Source organism: Ailuropoda melanoleuca, chromosome 14 (genome assembly GCF_002007445.2).
Source record: "Ailuropoda melanoleuca isolate Jingjing chromosome 14, ASM200744v2, whole genome shotgun sequence".
Lineage (NCBI taxonomy): Eukaryota > Metazoa > Chordata > Mammalia > Carnivora > Ursidae > Ailuropoda > Ailuropoda melanoleuca.
The window spans coordinates 55373935-55401772 of NC_048231.1; the positions used below are offsets into that span (position 1 = coordinate 55373935).

At 39.0% G+C, this 27838-nt stretch overlaps 1 protein-coding gene across 3 annotated transcripts in view; it reads left to right on the forward strand.

Annotated features, from left to right (window-relative positions):
* Nucleotides 1-27838, forward strand: part of MYOM1 (myomesin 1) — a 162688-nt gene that overhangs the window by 126733 nt on the left and 8117 nt on the right. For all 3 annotated transcript variants that reach the window (XM_034642225.1, XM_034642227.1, XM_034642226.1), the window contains 12 exons: nt 3648-3804; nt 5581-5687; nt 6021-6065; nt 11239-11375; nt 13734-13878; nt 14574-14633; nt 14930-14997; nt 20929-21042; nt 21753-21840; nt 23007-23045; nt 23136-23241; nt 26683-26846. In XM_034642225.1, coding sequence (XP_034498116.1) covers nt 3648-3804; nt 5581-5687; nt 6021-6065; nt 11239-11375; nt 13734-13878; nt 14574-14633; nt 14930-14997; nt 20929-21042; nt 21753-21840; nt 23007-23045; nt 23136-23241; nt 26683-26846 — 1230 coding nt within the window. The remainder of the gene's footprint in view (nt 1-3647; nt 3805-5580; nt 5688-6020; nt 6066-11238; nt 11376-13733; nt 13879-14573; nt 14634-14929; nt 14998-20928; nt 21043-21752; nt 21841-23006; nt 23046-23135; nt 23242-26682; nt 26847-27838) is intronic.

The following is a 27838-nucleotide window of genomic DNA, read 5'->3' on the forward strand; positions in this document are numbered from 1 at the left end:
TTCTAAAAAATTGAAAAGAAGGGAACACTTCCAAACTCATTTTATCATTATCCTGATACCAAAACCAGATGACACCACAAAAAAAGAAAATTACAGGCCTGTATCATTGATGAACACTGGTGCAAAAATCCTAAACAAAATATTAACAAACTAAATTCAAAAATACATTAAAAGGATCGTCCACCATGATTAAGTGGGGTTTATTTCAGGGATGCAAGGATAGTTCAACACCCACAAATTAATCCACGTGATGTACCACTTTGATAAAATGAAGGATAAAATTATATGATCATCTCAATAGATGCAGAAAACGCATTTGACAACATGGATGGACCTTGAAAATATTATGTGAAGTGAAGTCAGTCAGATGGAGAAAGACAAATACCATATGATTTCACTATTGTGGAATCTAAAAACATAAAACAATGAACAAACAAAAGCAGTAGATACGGAAAACAGATTAGTGGTTACCACAGGGAAATGGGGATGGGGGTGGGGGGTGGACAAAATAAGTAGAGGGGGTCAGTTGTGTGGTGATGGATGGTAGCAGACTTTTAGTGGTGATCACTTCGTACAGCATACAGATGTTGAATTATAGTGTTATATACCTGAAACTCATATAATCTTATAGACCAGTTTTTCCTCAATTAAAAAAAAAAGAACCTCAACAAATTATTGTTCTAAATTCCCAGTTGTTCCATTTACCTGAGAATTTACTGCTAAAGCATCAGTACTTTAAAATTCATTCTAAAACTCTTTGATGAAAATTCTTGTAAAATAGATAAGACATTTTAGTATGTATTTTTCAACCTTGGATGCAGTACGCTGAATCTTATTTACCTTTTTCTGTGTGACTCAGGGCCATAAGGATCAACCTTATTTATTGTACAGTGTTGGGATATGGTGATGTCATTATGGGGTGAGAAGCCATTTGCTCCTCTATTAAGTAATGTCTTTGTTCCTGCATTTAAGTTTTCGGCCTCCTCTCCTGCTCTCATTTTCCTTATTCTCAGTGTGCCTGCTCATAGTAGCTTTTTACTTCCCTCTGTTTTGGGGGTTTAATTTACTCATGGAACCCAACCAACCAACTTTCTAGAATCATCTCAACATAAATAGAAATGTAAATAGATTCCAAGGGATGATCTATGGAATTCTCCAGTGAGTGTCCAGGAATACTAGTGTGTGGACTTTGTCACATCAGCACTGCCTCTTAGAGGCTTGTTTTCCTTACTTCTTGGTTTGGGGCAGAGTTCCAGATGGGTGAACTGTTACAGTGCAAAGCCTCCCTGTGGAATGGAGAGAAAGGCTAAGCTAACTATACTATTCATATTTTTTCAGTTTTGTGACTCCTTTGCAAAAAAGTCAGATCTCTCACTTTAATAAAAAAAATTGCAATTCTTAACCTAAGCAATACTTCTTTCTGTTGTAAACTTAAAATGTACCTCTAGTATAATAAACAGCAAGCATATGGATGATTCACTTCCTTTCAAAAGGGATTACAGACAACACAGTGAATGATTAAGATGAACAATCTGTCATGCCTCCAAAATAGGTATTATGCAAATAGCAAGGAAGGTTTAGTCAACCTCCATCACTTCTTTCCTCTTCATAACAATACAGATATACAGAAATTTCCTTATTTGTATTCTGTGACTCAACCATGCTCTGTATCATAACACTGTCTAAACCTCAGACCTCCTAGATGTTAGCCTTTTCTTAAGTTTCAATGAGAGCACTTTTCACTCTTTGTTATACAATAATGAATGGTGAGGATTCGTCTTATGTTATCAGGAGTAATGCTAACACATGATCTGCAACTTCCAATGGAGTAGACCCACCCCCCCCTTTTTTTTTTTAAGATTTTATTCATTTATTTGACAGAGAGAGAGAGACAGCGAGAGAGGGAACACAAGCAGGGGGAGTGGGAGAGGGAGAAGCAGGCTTCCCACCCAGCAGGGAGCCCGATGCGGGTCTCGATGCCATGACCCTGGGATCATGACCTGAGCCGAAGGCAGATGCTCAATGCCCAACACCTGAACCACCCAGGTGCCCTGAGACCCACCCTTTAAAAGTAATACACAGTAGACATTTCACCCAATTATAATTAAATCTTTATTTGATCATTATTTCAGTTTATAGCCAAATATGAAAATAACCCTTTTGTTTTTTTAAAAACTAATTTTAAAAAATCTCTAGAAATAGTCTTATTTAAGCATTCCATGTGTTAAAAAATCACTTTTTAGGGGTTTATAATTGAAGCACACACCCTGTCATCAGTAAAGACAAATTAAATCAGTTGCCTGGCTTAAGAACCAAGATCTTCGTGTTGCCACACACTGTTTGGGCACTCATTTTCTCTTGGCCTTCCCCTGGGAGGAGTTTTGCAATTTTTTTCCCCTGACAAGTTTTATTGCACAGTAGGCCAGGATGCTGGCTTCTTACAACACAATTTACAGAGAAAACCTTCAATCTTTTGGCAGTATCTATTGGAAGATTTTTATTTTAATGCCTCTTTAAAATCAAAGCTGTACCATGATCTCAGCGTCCTGGGATCGAGCCCCCTGTCAGGCTCCCTGCTCAGTGGGGAGGCTGCTTTTCCGTCTGCCTCTGCCGCTCCCCCTGCATGTGCTCTCTCTCTCTCTCTGTCACATAAATAAATTTTAAAAAACCAAAAAACAAAAAACAAAGCTGTACCTTTCTGAGATTAAATATATTTTTCCTAACATATGGAAACAAACTGAGTTTAGACTGGTAATTGAATGAGTGTCAATTTGAGAAGTACGTTTTACCTTTCAAACGGGATTTAGGCATTGATATGAATATTTTATATGCTGTACAAACTCTGAATTGCTAAATTAGATGCTGATGCAATTTGTTATAACTCTCAAAAAATACAAGAACTCAAAACATTAACTGAATTGTTCTCTTTTAAATCTAAAGAACCAATCTTGTTGAAACATCTGGATCTCTTAAAATTCATTTCCATTTAAATTTCCATACAGTTCGATAACAGTCATGTCTAGGTCACTGTCATTCTAATCTTGAAGGGCACCTTTAGATTGATTTATGGTTGCTTAATCAACAGAACAAGATCTTGGTCTCGAATTTCCATGTAGTTCTCCATTTTTAAATGATTTATAAACTTTAACCCTATGAATGTAAGCAATTTTTTACTACCTCTGCTTTCTCCCCTTCGATTTCCCATTGGTTTATCTCTTAACTATCCTTTCCTGATGAGTAGTTGGATACAGATGTTATTGAAGCAAAAGTCATCAATTCAGTCCTGATAAGGATCATTCAACTTTCTTTTAGCCCCAGGCTACCTTGTCCTCCTAATTATGACCACCCCACTCCTATAACCATACATTCAGTCACATCACCAATTTTTATTAATCCCTGGACAAAGAATATTGCCCATGGTGTTGGCTCTACCTGAAAAACACGGCACATTGATTTAATTCCGTGTTGCAGTATAAAAGTTGAATTGTAGAGCAGGGTTGTCCATTCACAGTGAGCAGCTGGAGCTTTTCTCTTGCACAGGCTCAAGGCCCTGGTTTAAGGCTACAGTGATGAATCCCAAAGTAAGGAATTCTTACTTCATTGATTTCTATCAGGAAATAATCAGGGCCTTGTTTTGGATCTTCTAGGAACCAAAGAGGTTGTTGTAAACGTGGATGATGATGGAGTAATTTCATTGAACTTTGAGTGTGATCAGATGGCTCCAAATTCTCAGTTCAACTGGTCCAAAGATTATGTATCCACTGAGGACTCTCCACGATTAGAGGTTGAAAGCAAAGGCAACAAGTATGTACTGTTTCAATCATAATAATGGATTTCCTTTTCATGATAGGAGAGTGAAGTAAACTCTTTGCTTTCTATTTCAAATACTTAGTATAAGGGGATGAAATCACAAGTATTTTCTATCTGGTCTTGTAAAAGTAATAACCGATGTCAGCCTTAAAAAATAACAATCCTTATAAAGTACTTTCCATGTTATTTCAGTTAAAAAGCTTTCTAATATATTATCTCATTTGTGATGTTAGAAAAACTTGGATGTAAAATCAGCTTTAAAGATGATCCTCATTATTTTATGAAATTTTGTTATCTTAAAGTAATGGTGAGGATGCTTATGGGGGGAGAGCAAGGAAGACCTTGCTACTTGCTGGTTCAAGTTATGGTGAATTAAACGGGTTAGGTATAATCTCTTCTGCTTTTTTCACCACCCCTTATGGGTGACATAATAACACACTGGAAAGAACTCTGTATGGGATGCACAGGATAGGTGAGTTCTAGTCCCAGCCCTGCCAGGGGCTGGCTCTGTGACCTGGGGCAGCTTTTAACTTCCATGGGCCTTGGATTTCTTTTTCTGTTAAATATAAGAGAGCAAAGGAGATTAAGTTTGTGATCAGTTACTTCCTTTCACATCCAAGAATCTAAGTTTTCTTTTGCTTTGCCTTGCTTAGCAAGCTTTGTATTTTTATAATGCCAACCATATTGGATCTCATTTGGTAAGGCAAAACACTTTTAAGTAGTATTTTTATTACAAAGAAGCCCAAAATATCTCAGGAATAAAAAATAGTAATTTTGTTGGAGAATGGCAAGGACATACTGAATATAATTAAAAGACATTTTTCTGTCAGTGTGCTATAAAGTCCTGGAAGTAAAACATAAATTTGGTGGGGCACCTGGGTGGCTCAGTCGGTTAAGCATCTGCCTTTGGCTCAGGTCATGATCCCAGGTCCTGGGATTGAGTCCCATATCGGGCGCCTTGCTTAGTGGGGAGCCTGCTTCTCCCTCTGCCCCTCCCCCTGCTTGTGCTTGTGTTCTCTCTCTCTCTGTCAAATAAATAAAAATGGAGCCTTTAAAAAAAACATAAATTTGGTCAAAGAAAAGACAATCAAACTGTAAAATTTTCCTCCAATTTGTGCACTTTGCCAACATTTATATATTTGGCTGATCTTAGACACTGACTAGTAACATCACTCACCAAAGTTAGAAAATGCAATGAACTAAACCATTGACCCATTCACTTATTCATTTCACAAATATTTATTAAGCACATATTATGCTGGAAGACGCAAAAGGACATGAACCAGATCTTGTCCCTAACGGTACAATGACTGTATAGTAGAGGCATATAGATAATAAAATAAGCAATACCAATGCAGTATGATAAGCTCAAAAAGGAAAGTGCAGGGGACAACATAAGGGAAGCACTTGGAGTTGCCAAAAGAAGGTTCTGCCCTGTAGGGGAAATATTTTCAGGCTCCCCTGCAAGGGCACATTAGCTAAAAATACCTTTGTGGGGTGTGGGTATAGATATGCAACATAATTTGGGGATGGGATATTTGTACCAGCTCCCCACTCCTGTCACCCCACCCTTAACCCCCCCCCAGGAGGTGGTCTCAAAAGTCTTCCTAGAAACAACGTGAATGAGCAGGTTTCAGTTCAGTAGGGGAGATGGGAACAAGTACTCCCAGTGAAGAGAGTAGCCTGTGCAGACACCTAGAGACAGCACAGGATGAGGGCCCATAGACCCCCATACAGTCTCCCTTCTTATGAGAGTATTCTATTCTGCAGGACAAAAATGACCTTCAAGGACCTGGGGACGGAAGACTTGGGCATTTACTCCTGCGATGTAACAGACACTGATGGAATAGGGTCAAGCTACTTGATTGATGAGGAAGGTAAGTTTAAAATCTTTGCATTTATTGGGGCACCTGGGTGGCTCAGTTAAGTGTCTGCCTTTAGCTCAGGTCATGATCCCAGGGTCTTGGGATTAAGTCCCCCATTGGGCTCCCTGCTCAGCGGGGAGCCTGCTTCTTCCTCTCCCTCTGCCTGCCACTCCCCCCTATTTGTGCTCTCTCTCTCTCTAATAAATAAATAAAAATCTTTAATAAAAAAATAAATTCAATCCATTCATAAGTCTAACGCTGCTTTGATTCAGCAGTGATCCTTTAGAATCAAGTGACTTTTGTTTTAGTAGTTCAAGTTTAATTGTTCTTTTTTTCTCCCTACAGAGCTGAAACGTTTACTAGCTCTCAGCCAAGAACACAAGTTCCCAAGTAAGTGTCCACAGTACATCCACAGAGTTTAGCAGTCCTACTGGGTGGTGACTTCTGGAATAGGTTAGACAACAACTCTTGACAGGATTAAGAGAAGAGGCTCTTAAGAACACATAATGTAACATACCCTGTAGCTACAAATGCACTTTCCAGAAGGGCTGCTTTTATCTTGGCCATTGTTCTGAAGAGATACAAATACTAACATAAAAAAACATCCCATGGTGTTACGTAGTGAAGTGTCAGGTTACACAGGTGTAATAGCTGAGTAGTTAAGTTCTTCACTTTTTGCCTATATACTTTGGAATCCTATATATTATATGATTCTGGATACATTGTTTCACATGTTTTTTAGGCAAACGAATCTCTTCCTAAGCGATTTAATGTTAGCACTTAACAGAAGAATCATACTTCTAGATAAAGATAATCTAAAGACATTATCTACCCTTTAAAACTCCTGGAAAATGACGTGAAGATGCCTTAGTCAGAAAAAGAATCTCTCTGAACTATCTACAAACTCTTCAATTAAGCACTTTCCACATAAAAGATTAAATTTCTCAGTTGACACCTAAAAGAAGAGAGAGAAGTCTGAAATGATAACTCGGAAAGTTCCACTGACCTGATAAATTCTCTTGTCATTGATATCTATTGGCCTGACTAGTAGATTATCCAGAAAGTTATACCCTGGAGTTTGAGAGAACAAATGGAGAGTGATAAGACACACTCTTTTAACTCAGGAATTTTGTTTTGTTTTGTTTTACTCTTTAGTCCCTAAAATACAGACTTTTTGGAAACTCAGGAAATGATACTGTGACTCCACACTGTAGGCAAAAACTTGTATGTTTGTATATGTACATTTTTCTAGGAGGAAGGTCTGTGGCTGTCCTGAAACTCCCAGTCAAAGCTATGATTCAAAAACAAATACACACTGCTCTGGAACTAATTGCCTGACTTCTTTTCCATTCCCGAGAATGCTTGTTCCATCCTGAGGCTGAGTGTTAGTGACTACTGGCCTCAGTTGTTATGTTCTCAAAACCAACTTTGTTCAACAAAGCAGCACAATGAGGTGCCTGTGGGGTGTGTATGTAGAATACAGACTTTCTGAATTTTGGGAGAGAACCATTTCTCACCTGTATGCTTATTCACCATAAAACTGGAAAAGTAATACTATTGTGTCTTCAAAGTTATTATTTTTTAATTGCATGGAAGGTGGAAGTTTGGCCTGTGCTCTCTTTGTTCTATGCTTTTGACCCACTCTATGAACCTGAGCAACTCAATTTTAATTTCCCCATGCCTTAGTTTCTTGTCTAGAACTTGCTATTGTAATAGTTTATAGCACCTTCTGTATAGAGATGCTGTGAGAGATCCTTGAACTTTTCAGGAATAACATAAACATTGATTGAAACAACAGTGATCCTCAAAAAAGCCTACTTGTAGATGATTTGTCTGCAAGCTGTACAGGATGCTCTTCCTTCACATCCCCGGGGCTGTGAAGTAGGGAGTAGAGGAGAGGGTCACTGTGCTGAACACAGCCAGACCCCATTCGTGATCACACTGTCTCCTCCCAAACATTGGTGGAAATGGAGAGAAACAGCAGCATCCACTAATCTAGTTAGTCAGACAGTAAACATTGGCAAAGTGTTTAGGCAACAGCTGGTCCAAACAACATTTACATTTAGCTTAAAGGATGGAGATGAGACGACATGGGTGTTACTGTTGAATTGGAGGTGCCCAGTACTCACTGAGGTTCAGTGATCGGATGGACTTGGAGACAGTAATTGTCTAATGTCACTGTCATGTATGCTGAGATATGTATTTTGCATAAGCATGATCACTCTAATTATTGGTTCTAGGAGAGAGAGTAGCAGCCAACTCAGGTTCCCTTTTTATTAGAGACCTGGTGTGGCACTTCAGTAGGCAGAGAGAGAACTCAACAATGTGTTTAAAAACTCTGACATGTAAGTGTCAGATCTCCTGCCCCGAGGGAGATTTGCTTAGCCGTTGGAGTGGCATTTTCAAGAATTCAGCTCCCACACTTCACTTCCCCCCATTGCTATTAGATCAGCCTGGTGGCTACATGAATATTTTCAAAGATCTGATGAAGGGTCAAAACAGCATATCTAATTTCTCAACTTATACCCACTTCCTCTTGGTAAATGTTGACACATCATTAAGTCTTTTCTTGAGATTTTGTAAGGTTTTAAATGGGTCTTGTCTCTTACAGAATGTAATAAAGAGTATGGTGCTCCTGTATCCCTTGGCACAGTACATTCTATTTTAAGCTGTTTTCAAAAATATTTTGAAAACCACTAAACATATGCCTTAAACCTACAAAAAATAGATATTTTGCTGGAGCAAATTAACTGCCAGAGAAAAGAGTGTAAGGAAATTTAGGACTGAGAAGAAGGAAAAAATAAAAATGTATAAAGCTAAAAACAAAAAATAGCCTAGTTGGTCTTGCCACTAATGATATTAAGCTACAGTGTAGAGAGACAGCTTATTTGAAGATTCCAGGTACTGTGAGGGAGATGATGGAAGATATACTTCAATATTTTCAACATCCTGCATAATATCTCTTGGTTATTATCCCACTTGTACACATGTACCCTATGTGTGCAGATATATGCAAGCACATACATATATTTTATCTATTTGGTATGTCCTCTTAGGTGTCAATATATTATATTTTATAATTGATAGTTGTAAGGTATTGTTGAAGAAACTGGAGGAGGAAAGAGGTACCAAAATATTAATAGCCAAATTTATAGAGCACTTATTATATGCCCGAGTATTTATAAAAGGGTGCTGAAATGGAGTGTATCATTTAAACTCCACAGTGACCTTAAAAGGCTTGGTTCCAAGGTGGTTTAATTTTAGACATGTAGACTATGAGGCCCGGAGAGTTACCTAAAACAGATATATGTGGATACCCATGGTTAAACCCAAGTGGTCTGACCCTAACCAGGACATGACTATTACTGTGTGTACACTTGCTGTTTGCCACCACACTCTCTCTGGCAATTCCTGGTGGCCAGTGTTTCCTCAGGTGATATTCCTATTACTCAGAGAGGGCAGTGAACACTAAGGGAGCTTGAAACTTCCAGGAGGACATGGCCTTTCTCCTCTACCACCACTCTGGGCCCCTTTGGTAACTGCATCACTCATGTATTAGATTTCCGAGAACGAAGTCTTCAGACTTTCTCAGAAAAGATTCTACTCTCCATTCTCCTCAAGAGTTACTTGTAGCAAGCAGGAGTGTCCTGTAGGAGAGAGCTTAGCCTCTGCTCTCACAACCCTGGAGTCTGTCCATGATGCTTTACTTAGACATGCTCAGTGGCCAACCACTACTGTTCTTCAGAGTGGACAGCCAGAACCAAGAGGAGCACAGAATAGAGGGAATAACCCTGGTCTCAGCTCTGCTACCCACATATATTACTAACCTTTCCAGGGCTCAGTTTTGTCATCAGTAAAACAAGGAGAGAAAAGAACTCGGTTTTCTTGAGCACTGGTCATTATCCACAGTGTCTTAGTGTCTTCTGGCACTGTATTCAGTCTTCTTGGTGGTCTTATGAGGCAGATAATATGCATGTTAGCAAGTGAGAAACATGAGGTGTCCAGGGGAGAGAACTGTTCAAGGTCACGGTGTGACATCAGAGCCCATCTTCTATGCATCACGGACACCCCTCAATGGATGACATCTGAGCCTCCATTTAGTTCCTCACTGGAACAAGTCATAACTGAGTTTCACGATGACTATGGAACAGTGCAAATGAAAGGCATCCCTTAAAGTTTGGAAAGGATAGTTTTAGGGTAAGTACAAAGAAATTTTGATGTACATTTGATACAAGTTTGGGAAGCTTACAATTTATCTGTTGAAATTTTGAGGTTAGTTTAAGAACCATTTAGAGAAAGCAAAGGGTGATGATTTCTCCTAAAGGAAATGAAGGACAACTAAACCTTGAGAGACAGCCATGGTTTTCAACAAAGTTTGCCCTGGAGCTACCTCTAATACAAAGCCATGGACTGGAGGAGTCTTTATAGAGAATATTTTCAAGTTACAAGAAATTTAGAAAACTGTTTTTGAGAAATATCAGCCAACTTTTAAAATTTCACCCAGACTCAAATGGCTTAAGCAGTACAGGTATATATCAGAGATACCATATGGTTCCTTCACTTTCTTTGTGAGGCAAGCCATGTTACATCCTAATATACCTTCTTTTTTTTTTTTTTTAAAGATTTTATTTATTTATTTGACAGAGATAGAGACAGCCAGCGAGAGGGAACACAAGCAGGGGGAGTGGGAGAGGAAGAAGCAGGCTCATAGCAGAAGAGCCTGATGTGGGGCTCGATTCCATAACCTCGGGATCACGCCCTGAGCCGAAGGCAGACGCTTAACCGCTGTGCCACCCAGGCGCCCCCCTAATATACCTTCTTAATAGTGGCTCGCGGATTTGCCTCTGAAAAATGTTGCCTAGTCTAAGAATGTAAATGAACTGGTAAATCAGTGGGATGGATAGAGTTTAAATGATAAGCTAGTTCATCTTGTATATATCATCAACATTAATTCTGTTTTAAAATTCATTTTTAAACACATTTGAGAGTTAAATTGAGTTAAATTGTTGAAAAAAATAAAATTTAGCTCCTTTCCCAGTGTTTTGAAGTAATTAAGGTTATAGAATGTTGGAGCTGGAAAATCTCTTGACCATTTAGGATATTCAGTTCAATCCCATTCTTTTATAAATGAGTCAGCTGAGGCCCAGATATGTGAAGTGACCTGCCTAAAATCACACAGCTGCTGATGTTGGACTAGGCTCCAGCTTTCCTGGGGCCAGCCCAAGACTATTTCATCACACTTTGTTATTGTCCCTAAAGCCACAGTAGAGAGTCACACAGATTAGCTGAAGGAACCCTAGGGGTAAGTTTATCTTCCTCATTTTTACAGTTGAGATATCTATGACTCAGGGAAGGTGAATGACTTGCCCAAAGTGGAGCAGGATTAGAACCCAGGTGTTCCATCTCTGAATATCATTTTTTCCCTACAATGTTCTTACTGCCTCTGGGCTTTGCAAGAAGCAAGGTGCTATATTGTCATTTCCATTGAGTGTTTTTCACTGAAAAATCTGTATTAAAGATTGGTTACCAATAAAATTACTATTTTTGTTTTTATTTTGCATAGCTGTTCCAATTAAGTCAGAGTTGGCAGTTGAAATTTTGGAGAAAGGCCAGGTCCGGTTTTGGATGCAGGCTGAGAAGCTGTCTGGCAACACCAAAGTCAGCTACATATTTAACGACAAGGAGATTTTTGAAGGGCCGGTATGTTTTACACTTTTTAGATTCTGAACATATCACTGTACAATATGCTGAGGGAACCCTATTAAAATGCAGGTAAGTTGTTATGAAAACCACTGGGTGTGGGGTAGGAGAGTTTAAGGCATTTCACGTGTTAAAAAAAGTACAGAAAAACATAGATTGATTATATCATATTATCCAAACTGGGACACTTTTGAGAATGAAAGAAGGTTCTAGTAATAATTTTTCCAGGACAAGAAGTCCCAGGCAAGTCAAGAAGTATGGTTACCTAGGAAAATTGAGTTGCTCTCCTGAGAAGCAAAGAGCCAGTGTGCTTACCTGAACTCACATACTCACATCAAAACCTCAGCAGGAACTTGGTTCTTCACGGGGAGGAAATGGCCTCCACTGTTCCAATGGCTCAGAAAAAAATGGCCTCCACTGTTTCAATGGCTCAGCAAAAATATCTTTCATTGCTTTACCGGGGAAAAATGCAATATATTTTTATTGTAAAAAAAATTATAAAGTCTCAGAAGGGACAAATCACAAAGTCTTATGACTTTTTAATATACACGTTGGTTTATACTTTTTGTCTTTTTCTACACTTCTGTGTGTGTATGTCTACTGATGTCTTTTTTACATAGGTGATTGCATATATCTTCTCTTCTCTTTGCTTTTAACATAAACGTAGTTTCCATGGACAGAGTTACAACATCTGCACTCTATTTGTCCTCTCCAAATCAGGCCAGTACCTGGTGGTACTGAAGAACTTGGGTTTAGGAGCTCTGGTTCTCACTGTGCTCTCACAGGTATAAATGAGAGACTCAAAAGACAGGAGAGAGGTGTGATTTGTGGCCCATTATTAACAACCTGTTCTCCTTTCATCAAGACAGGTTTTAAAACATTTCAGGATTCATTAGTGAGGGGGAGAATGAATAACATAAATAGCAAAAGAATATGTAATATATTTCTTTTCAGCTCATTTAGCAACTGGGGATAGAACCTGATTAAGTCACAAAGTCCACGGTGGCCCATCTTCTCCCTGTTTTCAAAATATTCTCCTTGATGGCGATGCTCATTACCCAGCCAACGGAGGGGAAGGAAAAGCATTGTTGGCATCACTGTCTGCTGCCACAACCATTTAGGGACCACTCGTGCATACATGTGCACAGACGCACTCCCCTTCGTGTGTTCACACACGCTTTCGTGTTGTTGCACGCACGCACACATACACATACACACTCTGAACTTGAAGATACACTATACTACATACATACACTATTTCTTTGGGTGGAAATTAATGTCTTAGGCTAAGTCCCCTAGAAGGACAGTCTGAAATAGAATTTCTCTTTCAGTTGATTTACTGGGGAGTATTCTCAGGAGTGGGGATTAGCAAAACAAGCTAAGGTAGAGGAAAGTGAAGCAAAAATGTGGTCCCAGTTGGAGACTGGCTTCCTGCAGGGGAAGCGCTGGGGCATTGACTGCAGCACAGAGTTGATCCCAGACCTGAGCCTTCATTCTGTGACATTTCATAGGAAAACTTCATTAATTCAAATCCACTATGGAACCTGCGCTTGTATGCCCAAGGGTAAGATTCATCTTTACACTGAAAAAAAAAGTTGCCTAAGCTACATGATAAAATAAGCACAGAACAGTAGGGCAAGTTCAGTTTATTAGGAACAAATGGATTTCAAATGCTTCGGAAGCATTTTTATTCACATATGAATTCCGCAGATATTTATTAATTGCCTGCTATAGACGTGCATGCACAAGACGTGAGGGATATAGCAATGGAGAGACAAAAACACGTCCCTCACGCTGCCTATTGTTTTGCATTGTTCTGCTAATTAAAACAAATGTAATCTGGAAGGTAAAATGGGAACCTAAAAACAACTTTTTGACAACATTTGTGACTTGGAATAACAAAACTTTATTTGTATTTGAAAAAATTAAATTTCAGACTTTACAGTAATCAGTTCTGGCCAAGATCATATATGCCACGTCATATTTTTCTGTTTCTGGTGAACAAGATTTTGAAAGCTCACCTAAAAAATAATGTTAATAAGAAATTTTGTTAAGGGGCACCTGGGTGGCACAGCGGTTAAGCGTCTGCCTTCGGCTCAGGGCGTGATCCCGGCATTGTGGGATCGAGCCCCACATCGGGCTCCTCTGCTATGAGCCTGCTTCTTCCTCTCCCACTCCCCCTGCTTGTGTTCCCTCTCTCCCTGGCTGTCTCTATCTCTGTAAAATAAATAAATAAAATCTTTAAAAAAAAAAAAGAAATTTTGTTAAAATTATGATTCTTCGGAGTTTGCATTTATTCCATCAGTCGTTGGCATCCTATCTTCCTCACTGATTTCTGTTTTCCTTTCCACATTGAAGAAATATAAGATGCATATTGACCGAAACACTGGCATAATTGAAATGTTCATGGAAAAGCTACAGGATGAGGACGAGGGAACATATACTTTCCAGCTTCAAGATGGAAAAGCAACTGGCCATTCTACTCTTGTTCTCATTGGAGATGGTAAGAAGTCTTGCACAGTAACTGAAAGACTGTTCCCCTTAGTGCAAATACCCTACAGCACAAAAGTGGTCACGTGGAAGGCAGCAGAAATTGTTTCTTGTATTTCAAACTTTGGAATCCAATTTCAGTTAATACTTTCCGTATTTCACCAGAGTTAACCTACCCTACAGGGAAGACTGAAGTTAAATGATCTCATATCTAAACAAGTATTTATTACTTAAATTCTCCAGTGAAGGAGCTTGCAATACAACTAAGACTGCATCTGTATCTCAGAAACAATGATACTACCTTATACTATGTACTTTTAAACTACTTACATTGAGAAGAAAAATATGCAAAAGTGGCGCACGCCAGATCAATTAATCATACTTTATAATTGAATTATATGTCAGCTGCTTTAAGCCACTGTAGAAACCGTCAAGATGTAAAATGTGGCATTTGACAAATGTGGCATTTGGAAAGGCTGGCCAAATCTCTGCATTTGCAACATCCAATACTACTTCACTATTTCCTAGCTTCATGACCGTAAACAATTTCCTTAACCTTCATAGCTGATTTCTTCATCATAAAAACTTAAATAGGTTGTTGTGGTTGTATGAGTATGTTATAATAATGAATATAAATCAGCGCAATGACTGGCATATACAGTCATACCACTCAACTCAATTTCATACTTCCTTGTTTATCTATTTTAGTTTATAAAAAGCTCCAGAAAGAAGCCGAATTCCAGCGGCAAGAATGGATCAGGAAACAAGGTAAAAATGGGCAGTAAATAAAGAGAAAAACTTCAATTTTTTGAAAAAAAAAATTCCAAGATTAATTCCATAACAAATTTAAATGTATATTATTGCTTATGTTAACAATGCCCTGGTAAATAAAAAATAATTGAAAATATTTATTATTAAATATGTGTCCATTTAAAATACTTGAAAATTAACCTTGAATTTTAAAATAGCACTTCATACACATATCACTGTAGAATTTAAGAATGAGCTTTGATTTTGCATTTGTGATTAGTAGAGTGTTTACTGATGTCATTAAAATTTTATAGGTCCTCATTTTGCTGAGTATTTGAGCTGGGAAGTGACTGGTGAATGTAATGTGCTATTGAAATGCAAGGTAAGAGGGCACCTGGGGGGCTCAGTTCGTTGACCATCCAACTCGGTTTTGGCTCAGGTCATGATCTCGTGGGTCGAGGGATTGAGCCGCACGTCCAGCCCAGTGTCGGGCTCCCAACTCAATGGGGAGTTTTCTTGAGATTCTCTCCCTCTGCCCCTTCCCCTGAATGAGTGTGTGTTCTCTCCCTTTCTCTCTAAAATAAATAAGTAAATTTAAAAAAAAAAAAAGAAGAAGAAGAAGAAATGCAAGGTAAGAAGCAGATAAATTTGATATAAGGGAAGTAAGAATAAAATAGAATGTGAGAAAATTTTTCATCTCCATTTGAACCAAAATGCTAAGTGACACATTCTTACTATTGAATATTATTGTAATTATTGGTTGGTAAGAAACATAAAATAAAATGAAACATAATATAAGATAAAATAAAACAACATAAAAATATGGGAAGACAAGATGATTGCTCCTATTCCTTACACCCTAGTTGATAAGGACTGGCTCTTCTCTTTTTTAAAATTGAGACTTTATGTTTTTTAGAAGCAGTTTCAAGTTCACAGCAAAATTGCAGGGAAGATACAGAGATTTCCCATCTAGCCCCTGTCCCCGTACTTGTACGTCTTCATCAACATCCCCCACCAGCGTCACACATTTGTTCCAATTGATGACCCTACATTGACATATCATAGTTGCCCGAAGTCCACAGTTCACATTAGCGTTCACTTTTGGCGTTCTATATTCTGTGGGTTTAGACAAATACATAATGACATTTATCCACCATTATAGTACCATATGGAGTTTTTTCACAGCCCCAAAAAGCCTCTGTGCTTTGCCTATTCATTCTTCTCCTCCCCCCTCCCCATTTTTTAAAAAAAATTAATCTCAGAAGAATCTCACAGTGTCTTTGTTTCAGGCCAAATCTTCATTCTAACTAGGAGATCCATTCCACAATCATTCCAGATACACTGTCTTTCCATGGAAACGTAGCAATTTCCTATCTAACTTGTGTGACTGATGCAACAATACTTTTGAGTATTGGCTAGCTCAGCTGCGGGTTCTGAAAGCAGTGTGCTGCCCCAAGGGGAGAGGCTTGGTAAAGAGTTTGCAGCTCACAACCAATTGTCTCATTAGGCCTTGGGAAAATTTTAAAAATAAAAGATCATATCACATTCTAAATCATTTTGTGCCTTAGCTCATGGTGTGTTCAGCTGAGTGAGTCATCAAAATGTTTTGGATGGGCAACTGCTGGATGAGGCTGGAGTGTGAAGGTCGTGACAGCAGACAGTGATTCCAAAGTAGAAGCATGGACTTGGCATTTGGCATTATAAAAGCCAGAACCCAAGTGCCCCAGTCTCTTCCAGGTCTGATGACATTTAAAGAAACAGCAGTCTACCAGAAATGTGTCCAAAGATAAATTCTAGGCTTTCGGCTCTCAGGAAATGGCAAAACTTCCTGAAAAACAATTTCTCAGGCAACAGCCAAAACCCTCTCTCCCCTACTGGCTGTCCACTGCCATGCTGCCCCCGACTCACTTTCTCCTCCACACTGCTCACCCCATAATCCACCCTTTCCCCAAGCCCACATGCCTGTCCTCCTTTCTGTACTACCTGTTGCACTAGCCTTCTAGGAGGTGAGCTCTGGTGTCCTATTATGATGGCTTTCCTCAGGAGAATCAGCCCCTTGCCCAGATTCTGAATCTAGAAATAGATTCTGAATATTCATACATTATGTATTTATGCTGTTCCAGTACCTGGAGTGACCTTCTTTCAGCTTCTCTGACAAAATCCTTCCTCTAGGCTCCGCTTAGTCATCTTTTCTGTAAGGCCTTTCCCTTCTCCGTCCAGATAGAATGAACCTTCTTCTGTCTTCCCATAGCTCTTTGTTTCATCATTATAGCAATTTAGATACATTTAGCAATGTATATATTCATTATAGTTAATGGAGTCTCTGTAGCTAAACATTCAGATTCATGAGACTATCATGGGCCCCATTTGGAACTAGTCTACTCAACAGAATATAGGACAAGAACCCCAGCTTGCCTGCAAGGCAGTGCTGGGCACTCCTCTCCTGTGGGAATCCACTTCACCACCCCCTGATGACCGCTAAGGTACAAGGGGGCAAGACCTACTAAAGTCAGTGCAGAAAATGCAATGGCTTTAAAAATACTTCATGCCCTAATGATCCAATACATCTTGTAACAACTCCCTAGGCAGAGCTTCCAGGGGTCCCCATAAGGGGCATGCCCAAATTACAAGGGTCAGCATACTTAGGGAAGCCTAAAACTATTGAGTCCATTTCTAGTCCCTCCCAGTCCAGATGCATTTTCCTAGTCAGGGGTCATTTGTATCAGAAGCAATGTCGCCTAGTAACACAGTTTCTATAATTCAGGGACCAGTTTACAGGATCATAAAGAATGTTTGTGTGTGCTGGTTTCACTGTAGTTACCAGTGTTGGTTCTTATGTTCATTTATTAACTGAAAGTTTTTAACATGGTAAAGCTTGCATATCCTTGTTTCTAATTACATTAAATATTTTTTTAATCTGTTTGTTTTGTGGTTGTATTTCCTCTCCGGGAAATTGTGTGTTCATTTCTTCAGTTATTCAGTGGGGTCTTAGGGATTGTTTTCTTGATTTGGATGAAGTCTTTATTTTTTTATACAATTTTAATTCTATAAGAAATACAGAATATACTCTTCTTTGGAGAAAATTCAAACATTGTAGATAAACTCAAGATCCCTTTAACCATATGAGTTTGTTTAGCCCATTTGAAATTTGTATGGATATGAGATTTAAATGAGTTTCCTCAAAATTGCTAAGCAATGAATTTTTTTTTAATTTTATTTTATTATATTATGTTAATCACCATACAGTACATCCCCAGATTCCGATGTAAAGTTTGGATGCTTCATTAGTTGCGTATAACACCCAGTGCACCATGCAATACGTGCCCTCCTTACTACCCATCACCAGTCTATCCCATTCCCCCACCCCCTCCCCTCTGAAGTCTTCAGTTTGTTTCTCATAGTCCATAGTCTCTCATGTTTCATTCCCCCTTCTGATTACCCCCCTTTTCTTTATCCCTTTCTTCCCCTACCGATCATCCTAGTTCTTATGTTCCATAGATGAGAGAAATCATATGATAATTGTCTTTCTCTGCTTGACTTATTTCACTTAGCATTATCTCCTCCAGTGCCGTCCATGTTGCAGCAAATGTTGAGAATTCGTTCTTTCTGATAGCTGAGTAATATTCCATTGTATATATGGACCACAGCTTCTTAATCCAGTCATCTGTTGAAGGGCATCTCGGCTCCTTCCATGATTTGGCTATTGTGGACAATGCAGCTATGAACATTGGGGTGCATATGGCCCTTCTCTTTACTACGTCTGTATCTTTGGGGTAAACACCCAGTAGTGCAATGGCTGGGTCATAGGGTAGTTCAATTTTTAACTTTTTAAGGGACCTCCACACTGTTTTCCAGAGTGGCTGTACCAACTTGCATTCCCACCAACAATGTAGGAGGGATCCCCTTTCTCCACATCCTCTCCAACAATTGTTGTTTCTTGCCTTGTCTATCTTTGCCATTCTAACTGGCGTAAGGTGGTATCTCAGTGTGGTTTTGATTTGAATTTCCCTGATGGCTAATGATTTTGAACATTTTTTCATGTGTCTGTTAGCCATTTGTATGTCTTCATTGGAAAAGTGTCTGTTCATATCTTCTGCCCATTTTATGATTTGTTTATTTGTTTCTCGTGTATTGAGTTTGAGAAGTTCTTTGTAGATCTTGGATACCAGTCCTTTATCTGTGGTGTCCTTTGCAAATATATTCTCCCATTCCGTGGGCTGTCTCTTAGTTTTTTTGACTGTTTCCTTGGCTGTGCAGAAGCTCTTTATCCTGATAAAGTCCCATAAGTTCATTTTATCTTTTATTTCTCTTGCCTTTGGAGATGTGTCGTGAAAAAGGTTGCTCTGGCCGATGTCATAGAAGTTGTTGCCTATGTTCTCCTCTAGAATTTTGATGGATTCCTGTCTCACATTGAGGTCTTTCATCCATTTGGAGTTTATTTTTGTGTATGGTGTGAGAGAGTGGTCAAGTTTCATTCTTTTGCATGTAGCTGTCCAATTTTCCCAGCACCATTTATTGAAGAGACTGTCTTTTTTCCACCGGATGTTTTTTCCTGCTTTATCAAAGATTAGTTGCCCAAAGAGCCGAGGGTCCATTTCTGGGTTCTCTATTCTGTTCCATTGGTCGATGTGTCTGTTTTTGTGCCAGTACCATGCTGTCTTTGTGATCACAGCTTTGTAGTACAGCTCGAAATCCGGCATTGTGATGCCCCCAGCTTTGTTTTTCCTTTTCAACAGTTCCTTGGAGATTCGGGGCCTTTTCTGGTTCCATACAAATTTAAGGACTATTTGTTCCAGTTCTTTGAAAAATGTCCTCGGTATTTTGATCGGGATAGCATTGAAAGTGTAGATTGCTCTGGGTAGTATGGACATTTTAACTATGTTAATTCTTCCAATCCATGAGCATGGAATATTTTTCCATCTTTTTATGTCTTCCTCAATATCTTTCAAAAGTGATCTATAGTTTCTAGCATATAGGTCCTTTACGTCTCTGGTTAAGTTAATTCCAAGGTAACGCATGGTTTTTGGTGTTATTGTAAATGGGATGGATTCCCTAATTTCTCTTTCTTCAGTCTCGTTATTCGTGTATAGAAATGCAACTGATTTCTGGGCATTGATTTTGTATCCTGCCACCTTACTGAATTGTTCTATAACTTCTAATAGTTTGGGAGTGGATTCCTTTGGGTTTTCCATATAGAGTATCATGTCATCTGCAAAGAGAGACAGTTTGACTTCTTCTTTGCCGATTTGGATACCTTTGATCCCTTTTTGTCTTCTGATTGCTGTTGCAAGGACTTCTAGTACTATGTTGAATAATAGTGGCGAGAGTGGGCATCCTTGTCGTGTTCCTGATCTTAAGGGAAAGGCTTCCAGCTTTTCCCCATTGAGAATAATGCTTGCAGTAGGCTTTTCATAGATGGCTTTTATGAGATTGAGAAATTTACCCTCTATTCCTACACTCTGAAGGGTTTTCATCAGGAAAGGATTAAGCAATGAATTTATTAAACCATACTTGATGGATGTTAACTAAACTTACTGTGGTAATCATTTCATAATTTTTACATATGTCAAATCAATGTGTGATATACCTTGAACTTATACATTGTATGTCAATTATAGCTCAATAAACCTGAAAACATTTTAATTAAAAAATGTTTTTAAAAACATATTTCCCCTCTGCATTTATTTGCAAAGCTTCGTTCACCTTTTTAAAAATATTTAGAGGGGTGCCTGGCTGGCTCAGTCAATAGAGCATGTGATCACAGACTCATGAGTTCCAGCTCCATGTGTAGAGATCATAAATAAATGAACCTTAAAAAAATAAATAAATGAAATATTTAGGTATATATTTGATCATTTAGATATATACTTTCTGTTATATAGATGTATACTATATTCATTCCATTCTTTTGATAAAGCCACTTTTTTTGTTATACAGGCTATATTTTAATGTCATGGGATGTGTCTGCCTATGGTTTTCAGATATTTATTATTATTATTATTATTTATTTTATTTAAGTCTGCATGCTCGCATGTGTGTATCTATTCTTTTCTCTCCACCAAACAGTTGTAAAGTCAATGTTTACTGCTGGAAATAGAGATGCTATTGATTTATGGTTTATTCATTTATATCTATTTTATTTTTTTATGTGTATCTATTTTACTTTAAACTCTTTATCGATTAAAATAGCTTTCAACTGCTCCCTTTAGAAATCTATGTCTCCCAAGTTCTGCTTTTTCTTCTATCCAATGCTACGTTTTGTGAGAGTAATATTCCCTTATTTCAAGAGGTATAATTATGGTTTTTCTTCTAGGTAGCAAATATTAAGAAGGAGACTCATATTGTGTGGTACAAAGATGAGAGAGAGATATCAGTGGATGAAAAGCATGACTTTAAGGATGGTATATGTACTCTGCTTATAACAGAGGTAGGTGACTATAAATGTGAAATGTAATATGTTCGTTCTGTACCCTACATTCTTCTAAAAAAGAGACTAGATTCTGTATTCCTTTGCCCCAGGCATTTTTAACACCTTACTTCTAGCTGCTCCAAAGATCCCTGCCCGGACATCACCCAAAAAACAAGCCATAGGAACACAAAAGCTTCTCTCACCTTGTGATAATGCATGGATTTGTCAGATATCCAACCAGTATGGGCTAGACACCACCAACTCTGGCCTCTCTGAATTACCTCTTTTCATAGATGGGTGAGTGGCAGGGCAATTAAGTGGATTCTTCTTGGTTTGATCTTAAGCCTCATGATAACTTGTTCCCTAAAAGTACAGAGACAATCAGACATAGTATTCAATTAAGTACAGGTTTTTATCTACTTTTTGTCTAAAAGAACATATCTTTCAGGATCATATATGTGATCATTAGTTTTTAATATGAAGGCAGAGTAAAGGATAACTTTAAGTCTCAAATCAATCGTATCCTCAAAGGGTGAAAAATCAGGACTGCTAGCAGGTCAAATGAAGCTTCATGGGTGCATCTGCAAAGACCTCATCACTCACTTGGTCAGATGTTTGTTCAATGTGTGATTTGACAGCAGTTCTATAAACCACAGGACCTTAAAAATGCAAACACCATACTCTGAGGCTGCTAAAAACTGTAATGTGGTATTTCCATTCCCCCTTAGTTTTCCAAGAAAGATGCTGGGATTTATGAAGTTATCCTGAAAGACGACAGAGGAAAAGATAAGAGCAGATTGAAGCTTGTGGATGAAGGTCAGTCCTCCAGCTGCTGGGGTTCATTTTGTGTGTTCTGGTTACAGGTTACCAGACGTAAGTAAGGCTAAGTAACAACTAAAGTCATGCTGAGTTTTTGTCTTAATTGTTTTGTTTTAATTGAAATTCCAGCAGAGTGAACTACTTTTTTATTCAAAAATACTTCACTTTTAGTCTTCCTGGAAATCAAAAGTGTACTTTTGATCTTCAGAGAATTTATAGTCCATAGTCCATAAGGGTTCTGTTTTCAACATAAATCATCATTTTTGTTTCAACCCTACAAAAATGTTCCAGGATCAAAAACTACTGTGCGCGGCGTCTGGCTGGCTCAGTGGGAGGAGCATGCGACTCTTGAGCTCAGGGTTGTGAGTTCAAGCCCCACTGGGTGTAGAGATTACTTAAAAAAAAAAAGAGAGAGAGAGAGAGCGTGTGTTCCTTTACCAAACAAACCGACCAACCTACCATGAAAAGCATGTCGCCAAGACGTCCACTCTTAACAGGTGGCAAGAAAGATTTATATATGAATGTAATATGTTATTAACATAGCAAGAAAGCAATTTCCATTTTTCAGACTTCTAAGGACAAATATATCAATGATAATGAAGACCTACATGTGACCACCGAACTTCCAAGTGTGTTCTTGAACAAGATCTTTAACAATATTACCAACAACAGTGTGGGTCTGACTTTGATTTCACCTTCCTCTTCCTGGTGGAGGCAAGACTAAATTGCTTATTGGCAGGAAGTATTATCAGGCTGAGAGATATCACAGGACCTGTGGTTAATTCATTATGAGTTGATGACACAGATAAGAACATTCCGCAGATGTAAACTAAGCCTTCTTGGGACTTGAGAATCCTAAAGCCAAGAACCTTCCTGGAAATCTCCCTGTGGGTTTCTCTAGAATGTAAATATGGTGATAGTTACAAAGAATTAAAGGGAAAAAAATATCAAAATAAGAGCAGGGAACTTTTAAAAGTTGATAAAAATTGAGGTATTATTCCCTCAGAGAGCACTTATTGTCAGTTGTTCAGCAAATTCCACTGTGGCCAATACCCTTCACCAGGCAGGAGAATGTTGAGAGCACATGCTACTGGCAGCTTGAGATCTGACCTCACATGGAGCATTTTTATGCTAAAGCTCTGTCTATGGATCTCTATCCACAGCCTTTAAAGAACTGATGACTGAAGTATGTAAAAGAATAGGTAAGTTAAAATGGTTTCCCCACTACAATGCTTCACTATTCTCCCAGATAGGCTTACAGCTGTAAGAACTATGCTGTTTTCCTCTTTCAGCTTTGTCTGCTACAGACCTGAAAATCCAGAGCACAGCTGAGGGCATCCGGCTATACTCTTCTGTTACTTACTACCTGGACGATCTGAAAGTTAACTGGTCCCACAAGTAAGTAAATGGGAACTTAACTGACATGTAGACATTCTACTGTGTGTGTGTGTGTGTGTGTGTGTGTGTGTGTGTGTGTTAAGGGGGTAGGGAGGGGGCAACAACAACCCTCTGTTCTTCTCCTCGGGTAAGAAGCTTTCTTACTTCCTAGGTCTGACGTTGACAAGTGTAGGACAGAAGCACCCCCACCATTCCCTTAGCGTGAGGTTAGCACTTTCCCTCAACGCATACGTGCTGAGGCCAGTGATGGCTAAGATCATCTCTCTTTGTGATCTGGGAACTGTCATAATCTGTACACATCTCTATAATGGAATTTCCACCTCCAGAAGGTTGAGCTTGGGCTCCCTCTGCTTTGCCAGGCACCCAAAACCAGATTCTTAAGCCCTCTTTCTACACAGCTAACCCCTGCTCTGGTCTGGAACAAAACTGAAGCAGCATGCACCAAGAGCAACCACATTTCCTGTTATATGAATTAATAGCCATTCACCAAAGAAACCTAGTCCAGTGGAGTGCCTGAGTTGGTTACTGTTATCATTAATAGCAGTTGGCATAGTTGGGTATTAGCATGTCTCTTGTCCACCCTTGGAAGGCTTTGAGAATTCAAGATCACTTTGGGAATGTGTATATGAGCTAGACCGAGCCTACAGATCTGTTCTAATCCTAGATTCCTTTGTGGAGTTATAGGTGAACTCAGGTTCACCTCTGGGATTCTAAGAGCTAAAGTAGGTTTCTAAGTCCAGCCAGTTCCCCCATTATATCCTTGGCACTGTCCTTAACCCCCACCCTTCCTTGAAATTTCCTGAGCTGAAAGAGAACAGCAGCCTGGCACAGAAATCTGATGGGGCACAGCCACCTTTAGTCCACTCTTCAGATGCAGTAGACTCATTCCAGAAGTCCTTTAGGAGCCCCACTGAGCAGTAGACACTGGGAGGAGGCACCCAACAGTGTTTATTTGTATCTTCCCCAGGTGGGTGTCTATCATAGGCTGGCCACTGGCCCAAGCCCTTCATGTGTATAAATTCATTTAATATTCACAACTCTAAGAGGCAGGTAATTCTCACTTTAGGCACTAGGAAGCTCAGGCTCCGGGAGGTGACTTGCTGGTGGCCGCACAGCTAAGTGGCAGGCGGAGGACTGAGCCCAGGCCTGGCTCCATAGCTCCCCTCACCATGGCGCCATTCTGTGTTCAAGTTGCTTTAAAAGTCTAGATGAAACATTTATAAACAGAACTGGGTCCCACAAAACAGACATTTGTGTTTTCTTTAAAATGACTTTACTGTGATAGAGAACAGTGTTTTCATTCTTATTCTCATTCATTTCCTGAGTTCTTTTAAATAAAGGGAGGGGGGAGAACAAGCGAAATTCCAATTTGAATGCTTGGGGTTTCAGTCCTTTGTTCTGTTTCTTTCAGAACACATTTTAGGAAAGTAATTACAAGTTAAAATAGATCAAAATCTAGGAAATTCCTCTGTGACATCTAGGACATTCTAATATATCAGTCTGAAGAATAAGAGAAGATGAATTAACTGAATCATCAATCAAAAAGCTTTATATCATCTTTAAAAGAATCATTTGTTCAAAAAAATTAGAACATTCAGTTTTAAGGAAGCTGCTATTAGAGTAGCAAGGCGTAAACCTCTTACACTATTTGGTGTAGTCAGCTGAATGACTGTTTTGTGTACCCATGTGCCTATGAAAGATTCAGGAATCAAGGATTGATTGTCTTCACTGTCTTTACGTAAGTATGCGGCGTAACAAGAAGAAACTTGAAATGGGTTTTAGCCTTGACTTTGCTCCTATCTTCCCTTGAATCTTAGGCAAGTCATTTAATTTTCTGAAATCTGAGGTTTTCTCTCATATGAAATAGGAACAATAATACCTGTTCTATTTCATAATACTGATGGAGCCAATGAGAGAATGAAATTTATGGTACTTTGTAAACCATGAAGGGCTTTACAAATCTAAGGTACTATTATGCATGTTGGTCAGAGATTAGAGAATTCAAACAGATTTATTATAGCAAAACTGAGGACTGTCTCTTCCTAACTCTTTAAGACATAAATATTGCTCAGACTCAAGTCTGTGGGCATAGATATGTTCCTTTACCCTACATCTTATGGCAGGTTTTTTTTTTTTTTTCAGTTTTTGAAAGATTTTATTTATTTATTTGAGAGAGTGTGAGAGAGAGTGCGCGCCTGTGAGGGGCAGAGGAAGAGGGAGAAGTATGCTCCCCGCTGAGCAGGGAGCCTTATACAGGGCTTGATCCCAGGACCCTAAGATCATGACCTGAGCCGAGGGTAGATGCTTAACTGACTGAGCCACCCAGGTGCTCTTACAGCAGTTTGTGATTGTTTTTTAGAGAATGTAGTATATAAGAAAAATGCCGAATGTTTATTTGCAAGCTAAAACATTTTTAGTGGAGATTTTTGTTTTTCTGTTTTTAGTTCATTTTGTTTATTACAATAACAAATGTAATACATGGTTGTTTCAGAAAATATACTTACAATATCATATTGCATATTAGAAAGAGCTTATAATGTAATATCATCCGTAGTTTTCCTAGCCATAGTGTAAACTTTTTGCTGTACTTCCAGTCTTTTCTCTATGCATAATTGTTACTATAATTAAGTAGTTTTTATACTGCTTTTTTCCCTATTTCCTTACATGTTTACAAACTCTTCATAAAGTTTCTTTTAGCATCTTTGAGAGTACACCTACCTCTACCCTTCTCTTACTTCATTTATAACAGTAACATTTCTAAACCATCAGATCACAAGGGCAAGGGATTAATTTGCTTTTATTCTCTTGTAAAGAATGCAATGTATGTATCTGCTCATGACCTACCATAGAATTTGGAGAAACTCATGTCCAGGGACAGAGAAGGTGCCTCATTCGTTTTGGCAGAGACTCTGCTTTTCATTTATTCTTGGCCTTACTACCAAGTACATATTTACATATGTTTTAAATAGCTTTGTAACCACATATGTCAATAGATGTCAGCCACAGATGAACCTCCTTAAGTCTGTTTTTAATTAGTTTGTAAAATCTGACTTATAGCCATAGACCATCTGCAAGAAATATGCAGTAATAGGATATATAGTTTGGCCTTTTGGCTTTAAAGATTCTCTTAGTCCTACAAATAAACCCAAGCAAAAGCAAAGATAATTAATACCACTGAGCATTGGTGTTGTAATCTGCTAGGGCCCCAGACTGCAACTGGGAGTTAAATGTACAGACTGTCCAACCCCCACCCCCACCCTGGGCTTTGGAATCCAAGTTCTGTGATTCGGGGCCCATACTTTTCCTGAAGCTGAACATGCATGGTTCTCATGTTGTTTGAAACCCTGTAAAACTCTAAGGCGAAACCTTCCAAGAGAGATTAAGTAAAAATCAGCTCTGGATGAAAGCAAACGATAACAATGTTTTCTTTGTTATGAATAGCGGGACTCCTGTTAAGTACACAGACAGAGTTAAGAGTGGGGTCACCGGGGAGCAGATCTGGCTGCAAATCAATGAGCCCACTCCGAATGACAAAGGGAAATATGTAATGGAGCTCTTTGATGGCAAAACTGGACACCAGAAGACAGTGGATCTTTCTGGACAAGGTAAATGAATATTTTACAGATTAGAACTTTCCTGTGGAGGAGTGGGCTTTCAAAAAAGAAGGAAGGGTGATAAGAGGCCATTACATCTAACTATTGGAAGATGACTGGAGATTTTAAGAAAGCAATTTAAATTCAGCATGGGGGTAGAAGCAAGAATTTAGTGGGTCTTGGAGTATCAGTGAAAAGCATAAAGTAGAGACAATAAACACGGAGAGAAAGGACTACCTTATCAAGATGCTCACAAAGGAGGAGGGCATGTTGATTTATAGTCACCTGAGCAAGAAAAAGCACTAAAAAAGAATTGTTATGGTGATTGGAATTTGAGCAAGTTTAATAGAGTTTAAGTTTGAGCTGGAAGATGTGAGTGACAAGGAATAACCAATGTACCCATGTTCTGAAGCATGGGAGGTCTGAGATCCAGGGCAGGCGTGAAGGCGTTGACTTTGGAAAGGAGCAGGGATACCTTTTCTTCAGAAACCAGAGGGAAGGGGTAGAGAAATATGACTAAGCAAAGATCAGTAGTGAGGAGAAGAGAAGAAAGTTGGACAAGTTGGGTCCTTATGGCCTCAGATGTCTCGGTCATCTACTGAGAGAATGGTGGCACCTGGAAAGAAGGGGGACGAGGAGCAGGCAGTCATAAGCGACAGAGTGGAGAGGTAACGTACAACTATCAACCACAAGTTAAATAGTTCAGAGAGGTGGAAGAGGAGAGGGAGCGTGTGTTCCACAACTGTGGCTCTTGATGTGTCAGCCCCAAGGTCTTGGAAGCCACAGGGTCAGAATGTTGTGCCCTGAGGCTTTTAATATGTAGCTTATTTATCCCTGTCCTTGCCTCCAGCTTCTGTCTCTATCATGACCCCTCAAGGACTTGGGACTCAGCCTCGGGGCAGTCCTTCCACTGCTCTGGTCTAGCTTCCGCCTAACAGTCCTCAAGGAGACCAAGGACTAACTTTTTCTTCCACTTCTTCATATACTAAAATGTGATCTGAATA